Below are 11,796 nucleotides of genomic sequence, written 5' to 3'. Positions count from 1 at the left end.
TCCCTTCAATGCACTTATGGTCTGGTACCCAATAGAAATGTAGCTTACAATTCGCTGCCAACCCTCTTACTGCCTCCCTGCTCTGAAGAACGATCCTTAGTTATACTAAAAGTTCTAATTGCTTTAATAGCTGCCTGAAGATCTATGAAAAATCTTGGACTTAGTACCAGTAGTATCACAAGCTAGGTTTGCTGTCTTTCCAACTACGAAAACCTCAGTCTGGAATACACTGTAGTGATCTGGAAGCTTCCGCAGTTCTAACTCGAACCTCGAATAAAAGTCATCGTCTATTTTCCTTATCCATTTATTTTAGAATTTCTCATGAATTCCATTTAAATAAAACGCATCAAATGACTTGCTAAACCATAATTTCGGCAATAGTAGATAATAGTAGGTGTATATATAAGTATAGTTGTCAAAAATTGCTTTAGCAGCAATGTTCTGCAAGTATAATTTTTTTTTTTTTATTTATTTTATTTATATATATACTCGTATATGTAAGCTCATGCTTCAAAACAATTCTAAAACACATTCCGTACTATTTCTATTCATGGTATTCAAATTTGGACACATCCACCCGACCATTAAACGCCTTTTTTAAAATACCTTTACCAGTACTGTATGGACTGATTTTCTTAGTTAGCAGCTGATTATCTTGAAGTTACAAATTTTATTTTTTAAACTATTTGTATTCAAACAATTTGATGTTAATATTCAGTAAACCGTAAATGAATGCAAAACTTTTGGAATAAACACACGCAATTTATCAGCGTTTAAACTAAAATCCTTTTTGATACTGCTTCGACTCCAGACGCTGCTGCAGCATTTCTAGTTGCCTTTTAGCTTCGCATTGTGGAAAGTTTGTCATTTCGTAGTATTGCGGCGCTAAAGTGAGCAACCATTCCGCTGATGGTGAAAATAAAATAAAATTAATTACCGCAAAGAATTACAGCTAAATAGAATTCTGAATCCCACTTACGTTTAATATCTGTAACTGTGCGTATATAATTTTTCGTAGTCAACACAAATTCGTTATAGATGACCCAATCGGGTTTGTGGTCCAGGCAAGTGGATGGATGTAACTGTACGTTTTGATTGTCCTTGATGGTCAAGTAGTGACCGGTGCGCTCTAAATGCGCCACTTGCATGAAGAAGCCCTGCACCAACGCTTTACGTATATTGACATAATAATCTTTGGATGTGAATTCGGTGCTGCTGCGCTTCAAATTGAAACGATCCATTATACGCGCAAGCTGTTGACGCACATTATCGGCTGATTTCAACGAACGGAAATTTATGAAATTCTCATAAGACCAATTGGGGTCTTCGCTACCTAACAGAGGTAAGACAAAAGCAATGGTAAATTCAAATATTACAACGATAAATAAATTTAAAAAAAATAAAACCACTTACTCTGTTTGAAAGCATGGTAGACATTCAGTAGTGTCAAGTGATCACCGTCGATGTGTGCAAAGCGCATCTTGGCCTCATCTGCAGCCTTCTTAGCCTCATTCGGGCGCACAAAGCATTGTGGCACTGTGGTCGTTCGTGCAGGCGTAGATAAAAAGGTAACAAAGTAGAAAGGAAGAGAGAGAAAAAGTGGTTTGGTTTTGGGTTGGCGGCGTCACAGAGTCCATAGAACGCGGCACAATCCCACACAAACGCAGTTGAGTTATGTTTCACAGCATATTTGGTGATTGAAGGAGAGTCCTATTTTGCTTTACTAATTTTTCGTATTTAATTTTGAGCAAAATACTTCAACTTCTGATAATCTTTTCTTGTATTTTTGTTTTTGGTTTGTGAATTTTAAGTTATTGCAAACATTTGGTGATAGTGTTCAAGTATTAGGACTTGCGAGCAATTTTTTAGTACAGTACGCAATTGGCAACTAAAGACATCGCCTATATTGGCAAATGAAGTTGGATTTTTGTTGAGTAATTTTGTCGTGAGTTTCAAGAGCGATTTTTTCGATAAGTACTCGAAGTTTAAACCTTAAATATTTTTTGAAAACTTTGGAGACAATTACAAAATTATTAGTCGATTGAGATGACAGTGGTTTAAAGTTGTGTTATCGCTCGTGAAACTGTTTTCAGTGGTGAATGCAAAAGACAAATGAATTGAGAAAATTTTTCTTTTGCATTTTTACTAAACATAAACATGCTTCAGTTCGCATTGGTTAGTCATGTAAAAGTTTGTTGGAAACGAAGCTGTCAGTACGTTAGTCTAAATTACACCGATAATAAAAAGAACATAAACAAAACTTGGCTAATACAAAAATTCCTGTCTACTAAAACCTGCAGCAACCTCATTAAAAAACCACCCCATCACACACAATTTCAATTTCAAGTATCTGCGCTAAAACTAAGTAATAAGATTAAGTATTTTTCAAAGCAGCGAGAGACAAGGCCAATTTTGATTTATATATAAATGAATATAATATATCGGGTGTTTTTTTAGTTGCATGAGAACTATCGATAATGGTAACTATGGTTTGGCAGCTCAGGACGGCAAACTGTGTTGATATGTCTGTTCAATGAGGTTTGGCAAGTCATCAGAAATCATTTAAAAATCGTAAAAACAAAAATTATAAAAAAAAATTAAAAAAAAAAATAAAAAAAAAATAATAAAAAACCAAATAAAAACAAACAAATTTAAAAACAAAACGAATATAAAAAACTAAAAAAAAAAATAACAAAAAGATTTTATAAAAAACGAAATTATAAACAACAAAATTATCAAAAAAAAATTAATAAAAATTATAAAGTAAATGACAAAAGAAAAATTATAAAAAATTTTAAAGAAAAACAAAATTAAAAAAAAAATTAAAAAAAAAATTTAAAAAAAAATTTAAAAAAAGTATCAAAAACAAATATACAAAACAAAAACAAATTATAAAAAAAGTTACAAAAAACATAATAAAAAAAATTATAAAAAACGAAATTTTAAACAAACAAATTATCAAAAACTAATTATAAAAAAAAAATATAAAAAAATTATTAAAAAAAAATTAGAAAAAATTATCAAAAACAAATATACAAAAAACAATTAGAAAAAAGTTACAAAAAAAAATAATAAAAAAAAAATTTATAAAAAACCAAATTATAAAAAACAAAATTATAAAAAAACAATTATCAAAAAGAACAAAAATTAGAAAAGAAAAAAATTATTTTATTTATTTAATATATGGAAAATAACAATAAATTATTATTTTACAATAAAAGGAGCACTAGCTGCCAGGGCTTACGGCTCAGAAAAAAATTATAAAAGAAAAATTATAAAAAAAAATTATAAAACAAAAATTATAGACAAAAAATTATAAGAAAAAACATTATAAAAAACTAAAATCATAAAAATAATTATAAAAAAAATTATTATATAAAAAACTAAAATTAAAAAAATTTGTTTCAAATAAAATTAAAAAAAAAATAAAATCATAAAAAAATTATAAAAAACTAAAATCATAAAAAAAATTATAAAAAACTAAAATCAAAAAAATTTTTAAAAACTAAAATCATAAAAATATTTATAAAAAAAAATATTATATATTATAAAAAACTAAAGTTAAAAAGATTTAAAAAACTAAAATCAAAAAAAATTTAAAAAAACTAAAATCATAAAAAAAATTATAAAAAACTAGTCATAAAAAAAATTAAATGTCGATTCGCCGTCGTTCTCAACTTGTAGGTTTTTGTTGTTGTTGTAGCAGCATAAACATTCCCCATACATATACAGGGAATGCTGCTGAAGTGTCAGCCCTTGGGCGGATATAAATCCGGATCGGTTCGGTTACGGCCGACTATCGTGGCCTTTGTCCTTCGTCTACGTGGTAAAAATCTTGGCTTATGGGCACGCATAAGATACAGTTCGTGCAAGAATTGAAGCCAATGACCATCGTTTGCGTAGCATTTTTGCTAATTGGGCTCATTTAGATTTACTATTCAGAAATTTTTTGGAAAAAGTTGTCAAAAATTGGACTGACCGAATGGATCATGCAACTCATAGACGCGGCAGGCATATATCGTATTAAAAAAATTTAAGAAAAAATGTCAAATTATAAAACATAAATGCAAAAAAAAAAAAAAAATACCAGATTCTAATAAAAAAACTCATTCCAACAATATTTCTCTTTTGTATCATTTTAAGTTCCCAAGCTCTTAAAAAAACACCCGATACATATGCATTTACATATATGTACATTAAATTGCCACAAGATTTAATGCGTTCTTAAATGAGCCCAGAGCGTGTAGAGTAGTATACGTAAACGCATATCGATTTGAAAATAAAAAATGTAATTAATTTCGATAAGAACGACAAATGTAACACATAAACATAAGGCTAGATATTAAAGGAGCGCAGTGCGGCGTAGAGAACTACTTCGACCTCTTCTCATCACAATAATTCGTCTATGCCCACTTCTCTAGGGGAGTCTAAGAGCATACACGATATATTATTCAGATGAAAGAAACAAGTTCAGCGACGTATCTGCGTTCGAGTCACAGAATGGATACGTTTATTTGAGCTGAGCTTATGCAGATGACTTTTCCGTCTGCAAAGGGAAATGACGGTAAGTTAATCATTTTTGTTCTAATCTTTTATGACCTTACACTGCTCATAGGAACTCTAGCTAGGTAAGCTATTTAAACTTATATCGGCATTGACATTTTACTCTTCAGAGCGAAAATACTGGGCCCTCTACATTCGATTATCTTCAAGACATTCATATCAATATAGGTTGATCTCCTAAATATATCTGTATAGGTTTCAAGTCTGCTTTTTATTTATGTTCTTCATCACCCATCTCAATCCTGAATACTTCCTTGAAATTTATTACGTAATCTTTCCACATTATTTCTGCGCGAGTTAACTAGCGGCAACATATGCTGTAGCTCTTGAAATGTTTCTTTCTTATCACATATTAAATCTTGTTTGTGCAAAAAGCCTTGTCGCTCGCTCACGAAAAACAACCCAAAAAAAAACCTTACTGGTAAAATTAACGGTTGTCTAAAATGGCAAATAATAAGCTTAAAGCACGCATTGTGTAGTAATGCGCGCATTCTCACCCGACAGCATAGCCGTTATGGAAAGTATTTCATTCGAGCAGTTATGTTGACAGCTGGCAATCAACATTTTAGCCAACTGCGGATCCAATGGGAATTCAGACATAACTGCACCCAAGTCGGTAAGATTGCCATCATCATCCAGCGCAGCCAAGTAATTAAGCAATTCCAGTGCACGCATAAGTGTCTCTGGCGCAGGCGGATCCATGAAATCAAAGTGCACCAAATCATCAATACCGAGTTTCTTCAGTTGCAACACCACAGTGCCTATATGTGTACAAATTTTCAGTTTCACAATTTGCAAACGTATTAAATATTAAGCTGCCTTACCCAAATTTGAGCGCAAAATTTCAGGATATGTATTATCCTGCATTTCGTTTTTATACGCCTTCTCCGTGTACAAGCGGAAACATTTGCCCGGGCGTGTACGCCCAGCACGACCAGCGCGTTGTTGTGCTGAAGCCTTTGAAATTGCTGAAATAAGCAAACTCTCCACTCGTATACGTGGATTGTAGACTTTTTGTTTTGCAAAGCCCGGATCAATCACGAAAACGACACCATCAATTGTAAGTGAAGTTTCAGCAATATTGGTAGAAACGACTACTTTGCGCCCGATTGCACCATTGGCATTTCGCGGTGGTGCAGGCTCAAAAATACGTTGTTGTAAATTTGGGGGCAGAGTGGAGTAGAGGGGAATACATTTCAGTTCGCCTATATCGGAGCCCAAGTTGTCTGTTTCACGTTTTATACGCTTGCATGCCTCTTCGATTTCTTCCTGACCAGTTAAAAACATCAATATATCACCTGAAAATTGTGGAAATGTTACCTTAGACTGAATTTAAATCTGTACTAGTGATTAATTGATACCTTCAATATCTTCGCACATGTGAATTTGTATAACAGTGCGTATGGCTGCTTCTAAGTAGTCACGTTCTGGTTCAGGTGTATAGAAAATCTCGACAGGATGTGTACGACCCGGCACATTCATCAAAGGTGCATTATCGAAATATTGTTGAAATTTGCCTGCATCTAAAGTAGCTGACATCACCACTAATTTTAGATCATTCCGTTGCCTTATGACCTCTTTTAAAACACCCATTAAAATATCTGTGGCCAAAGTACGTTCGTGGGCCTCATCAAGTAATATAACTTGATACTGTTCCAACATAGGGTCCGACATGGCTTCACGCAACAGCATACCGTCCGTCATATACTTAAGCACTGTTTTTGCTGATGAGCAGTCTTCAAAACGTATAGAGTAGCCGACCTCCTCACCAAGGCTCACATCCATTTCCTCTGAAACACGCTGTGCAACAGACATAGCGGCCACACGACGTGGTTGTGTACATGCAACACCTTTTTTACCTTTGGACGTAGCAAATTCAACACACCATTGGGGTATTTGTGTGGTTTTGCCGGAACCGGTTTCACCGACCAAAACAATAGATTGATGTTCATTCAATAGGCGCATAAAATCTGCTTGATATTCAAATACTGGTAGAGTGATGCGCTTCTTGTAGAGATTGAAATAGCGCTGCGTAAAGGGCTTCAAATTGTAGGGATTTACATTACCCGGCTGGCGTGAGGCGCTAGCTACCGCACCAGCAACAGGAGCTGCTGCAGCGGTGTTGTTAAATGAGGTTGCAGACACATCGAATTCTCTACAATTGGACAGTGGGTTTGAGCATAAAAGGATTATGATATGTATAGAAAGAAAACCGAAATAATTAGCGCGGTTTGCGCCACCACAGCATGGTGTGGACACTTACTTTTTCGACTTCGTATTATAGGTCTCGCCCACTTCTATGCGTCTTTTTGACATTTTCTTTGCAATTAACTGTTATTTAAAGGGAATTTGTTAATTATAGAACGTTTCTAAACGATATTTAACAAAAAAATGCACGCGAAAAACACACGTTTGTGCAACTTTTGTTGTAAAGAAAAGAACACGAAGTTGGCTGCGATTCGCGACACCTGCAGTGTTGCTTTCATACCGGACTATATTTTACAAACATATTGGCGAATCATAACCTTTGCTTTACAAGAATAGTGATCCGTAATTAGAAATTCGTAAGAACCTCACATCAAACTTTCGTGGTATTGTAGCTGTGGATTTAAAATCGTATCTGCATAAGCGCTTTAACCCACAATATCTGTAAAGTGTGAATGCTGTTTTACCTCCATATTTTGCTCCCTTTTTGAGCGCAAAAGAAAACCAAAAGTGTTATATAGTTAATGTGACTTTGCAACACTGTATAGGCATATTGGAAAAAAATAGAATAGTTACTGTGTGTAACGTTGTGAAAATTACTTAAAATTAAATTAATTGGCATATACACACAATAAAATTAGTTCATAACAATGAACCAATACACCGAAATGTCATTAAAATAACTTTGTGTACAATCAAGCCATCCGAAAATGATGGAAATTCCGATACAAGTAGCCGTGCGTATCTACCCCTGTTTACAACCGGCTGCAACAATACCTATAGAAGCACCACCACCATCAGCTGGAAATGTTGTACATACGAAATCAAATACAGGATCAGATGAACATCTCCAATTAGCAACGCAAAAAGATGATAATGGAAATTTCAATTCTAATACAGTCGGCGAGAAGACAGATACGCTCGCACAAGATGAGTCGTCTGCCACCGAAAATATATTCTGTGTGCAGGCCATTCCAATGGCCGCACCAGGTTTTCTAAATACGGCACCAACAGCTCTGCCTGGACAATTAGACAATGGCATAGCTGCCGGTCTAATGCAGGTGGGACCCCATTCATTCCCAGTAACTCATGCGCTCCCAATGGACTGTACACAAAGTCAAATTTACCATCAAACTGTATTTCCACTGATTAGTTTGTTTATGGAGGGTTTCGATGCTTCAGTAGTAACTTATGGTCAAAGAGGAACTGGTAAGACATACACTCTCTACGGGCCTAATTTGGACTGTGTATACAGTGATTCCGGACAAGGTGTAGTGCAGAGATGTGTGCGGGAAATTTTCGCACATATGGAAAATCATCCAGGTAAGCACAAAATTATGGCGCATGGTTTTTCAATAATACTGAACTTTCAAATAGAACGTACTTATGCTGTTAATATTGGCTGGGTTGAAATAATCGACGATGTTATACACGATCTCTTGGGCGTGGGAAATATACATTGTGATAGTATCACTGATGTTTTTCACTGGCTACAATTGGGTTTAACTGCTAAACAGCGGCCAACAAATCAATCAGATGATGCGCCCATTACGCATACACTTTTTACGCTCACGCTTGAACAACAATGGGTTTCAAAAGAAGGTCTCATTCAACATCGCCTTTCTACGGCTAGTTTTTCTGATTTATGCGGCACGGATCGAGTTTTCATGTTGAACGCACTGGATCAACCCACTAGCTTGCCCAAGGATGCAGGTCTTCAAACTTTGGAGCAAGTGGTAAACACCCTCACCGATCCGGCACTTATGTATGGGGCCAATGGGAATATACCATATAATCAAACGACATTGACCACACTTTTGAAAGATTCCTTCGGCGGGCGGGCGCAAACTCTGCTAATTTTGTGCGTTTCCCCATTAGAACGAGATTGTAATGAAACTATTTGTAATTTGCAATTTGCTTTCAAAGTGCAATGTGTGCGAAACTATGTAATTATGAATACGTTTTCTGATGATAACACTCCCATATCGCCAGAGACAGTAATGCCTGAACTACCTGGAGCCAGTGTACGTGGCGTGCCAGTGGGAGCGGACACATTTGGATTACAGTTTGCAGCAAGTCAGTGGTACAAATTGGTATCGAATGCCGAAGGTCTCTTCTCCAAGTAAGCGGAATAATCACTTAACGTACCTAACCATAGTTTATAATATTATTAATTGCCCAACAGATTAGCTACCTCCAATGCTGTCACTGAATTGGATAAAGAACAAATTGAAGAATGGCTTTTTCTCAAGCAGGAATGCGAGGAATGTTTAAGCTCTGCGGAAGCTATACGCTCACAAAAGCAATTGGTCCCTATACAGGAAGCAGATGAGCCGGAGGAGGCAATGAGCGAACCAGAAACCTCACTGCAACAAAATTCGGACAATGAATCGGACTGTGAATCTCAACGCCCTGATTTGATGGAGAAATTAGAGGTGCTTATGGAGGAATTGCGCCTAAAGACAGATACATTAATAGAGGACAAATATAAAGAATTTATACAAAACCAACCCAAAGCGGTTATGGAGAGTCAAGAGAGTGCAAGACATAAAGAGTCAGCAAATAGCATGGAATTGGTGCTGAGCGAGCAACGTGCACCGAATGAAAAGTTAGACGAACGTAAGGCATCCATTGGTGGTAAGTTTAATTGCGTAAGTAAACTAACAATTAAATTTTATAATGTGAGCTATTCAATGTCTAGGACGGCGGCGGTCAATACAGCCCGGCGCCAGTCTCTCAAGCGCTGAGATAGCGATGCTCAATCGCGTGGCTTCACGTGAACAAGCAGTACCTAAAGTAGCCGATGATTTTCTCGAGGGCTCAGGTGACCTGCAAAATGCCTCACAGTTGCGTGCTGCAATCAATTCGCCCCTAGAGAATATACAGAAGAAATTGCGCAAATTAGATACAGATATCGAAGCACGGCAAAATCAAATTCAGGAAGTAGAACAAACCATGCAGTTGAAGCAGAATATTATAACAGAACTTGTCAAAAACAGTGACACCCGTTCGACCGCCAAGCAGCGATTTCATAAGAAAAAATCTAAACTAGAGTCCGAGTATGAGAAGACTAAAAAACAATTGGCCAAAGCAATAGTGCAGGGAAAGGACAAATCTGAAGTGGAACGTTTGCGGTCTTTAATTGCTCACATAGAACATCGCTTGCAAGACCTCGCTTCGATGAAGCACATCGCCGGCGAAAGTGGACAAAAGGTGAAGAAATTGCAACAGTCGATACATGAATCCAAAAAACTCATCGACGATCTACAAAAGAAACTGAAGAAAGATCGTAAGCAACGCGAACAATTAGAGCACGAGTTGAAAGCGCTCAAAGAGAAGGAAAATAATGGTAACGGCAACAGCAAAGCACTGGTGAAGTTAGACTCGCACGCACCGCACGGTGGTTCCAACAGCGTCGAAGATGTGGAACGCGGCAAAAATCTTAAAGAAGTACAAGCCCGCATATCGCATTTGGATCATGTGTTGCGCGAGAAATCGGAGAATCTGGAGCAATATGGCGATAACGCCGAGGGCGCAGGTGAGAAAGAGGGACTGCGACATGAGATACGCAATCTACGACGCACACGCGATCACTTACTGGAGCAACGCTGCACGCTCGATCGCAAGCTAAAGCGCGATAAAATGCTCTCGCATCGTGAAGAGCGCAAGCTACTCGAATGCGATGAGGCCATTGAAGCCATCGACGCGGCTATTGAATTCAAAAACGAACTCATCTGCGGGCACAAATCGATTGATACCAGCGAGCGACTGCAGCGTGAGAAGGGCGAGCAAATGCTGATGGCACGTCTCAACAAACTCTCGCCGGAGGAAATGCGCACGTTGCTGTATAAGTATTTCACTAAGGTGATTGATTTGCGCGACTCATCGCGCAAACTTGAAGTGCAGTTAATGCAGCTAGAACGAGAACGCGATGCTTGGGAGTGGAAGGAGCGCGTGCTGTCGAATGCAGTGCGACAGGCGCGTCTCGAAGGTGAACGTAACGCGGTGCTATTGCAGCGGCAACATGAAATGAAACTCACGCTGATGCTGCGCCATCTCGCCGAGGAGACATCAGCATCGGCTAGTTCGACAAGTTTCAACGAGGCACAACACCATCAGCAGCAGCAGCAACATCAACGTTACTTGCGACCTACAAACCTGGCGCTGACACATCAACAACAACAACTGCATGCGGCTGGCGGTGCCATTAACACTTCATCACAGTATTCCGACACCGATCTCGATTTAGACTTTTACAAGAATACCACCATACCGGTGAGTGGTAAAATTTTGAAGCCGCCCAAGCATGGCGAAATGGAAATTTGTCCACTGCCCGATGCACTGGCCAAATACAAACCATTGGATAAGTTCAAAGAGAAGGAGCGGGAGTCAAAGAATAAACTATTTGCCAAATTTCAAGTGCTCACACGCTATGCAGGCCAGTCTGTAACTGCTGCAGCGTCTAATTGCGCTGCGGCCGAACAGGCCGGCGGTAGTGGCCGCAAGAAGGATAAGGAGCAGTTGGCGGCGGCCATACCACAAGAGAACCTAAAACGCTTAATATCAACACCTCCCGCCACGAAAGTGACGCGTCAAAAGAATAAAATTATCATACAGGATGCAACACGTAAGAATTAATCGATGAATGGGCGAAGAAGAAGTAAGAATTTAAAGCACGTCATTTACTTGAATACATTTTTTATTCAGTTGCACATGATTTTCGAAGGATAGAGTAGAGTAAAGAGGATAAGATAGTGTCAAATATAATAATATGCAGGTTGGAAGAGAAAAATTACTGAGAATTTTAATTTTTTATTTTTTTTATTTTTTGTTGAAAATTTTAAACTAGTTTCACGTAGGGATATTGCCATAAAAGTGTGTATTTTCTACGCATTTCTAACTGGTAGCCATAACCTAAAGTATGATTTTATTATTTTTCAAACTTTTTTTTGCCTCCTAATTGTACAATTTTGAGGTAGAACATCCTATTTCATTTATCATATATTTCTCTTATTTCTGAAAGATTTT

At 37.2% G+C, this 11,796-nt stretch overlaps 2 protein-coding genes across 2 annotated transcripts; one reads left to right on the top strand and one right to left on the bottom strand.

Annotated features, from left to right (window-relative positions):
* Positions 1-288: 288 nt before the first annotated feature.
* On the bottom strand, positions 289-7,009 carry LOC128866666 (ATP-dependent RNA helicase DHX15 homolog). Its single transcript, XM_054107567.1, has 7 exons — positions 6,827-7,009; positions 5,925-6,718; positions 5,388-5,861; positions 5,061-5,324; positions 1,414-1,536; positions 980-1,333; positions 289-906 (listed from the first exon to the last, which is right to left on the bottom strand). The coding sequence occupies exons 1-7, from the start codon at positions 6,877-6,879 to the stop codon at positions 779-781; spliced, it is 2,190 nt and encodes a 729-aa protein (XP_053963542.1). The 5' UTR covers positions 6,880-7,009; the 3' UTR covers positions 289-778.
* Positions 7,010-7,321: 312 nt separating this feature from the next.
* Positions 7,322-11,596, top strand: LOC128867764 (kinesin-like protein costa). The gene is made up of 4 exons (XM_054109240.1): positions 7,322-8,091; positions 8,146-8,890; positions 8,954-9,405; positions 9,470-11,596. Exons 1-4 carry the CDS (start codon positions 7,479-7,481, stop codon positions 11,404-11,406), a joined length of 3,747 nt encoding a protein of 1,248 aa, XP_053965215.1. The 5' UTR covers positions 7,322-7,478; the 3' UTR covers positions 11,407-11,596.
* Positions 11,597-11,796: the final 200 nt, after the last annotated feature.

The sequence above is a fragment of the Anastrepha ludens genome, chromosome 6 (genome assembly GCF_028408465.1).
Source record: "Anastrepha ludens isolate Willacy chromosome 6, idAnaLude1.1, whole genome shotgun sequence".
In the NCBI taxonomy this organism is placed as follows: domain Eukaryota; kingdom Metazoa; phylum Arthropoda; class Insecta; order Diptera; family Tephritidae; genus Anastrepha; species Anastrepha ludens.
The sequence above is the reverse complement of the archived record's forward strand: the minus strand, read 5'-3'. Positions and strand labels throughout refer to the sequence as shown.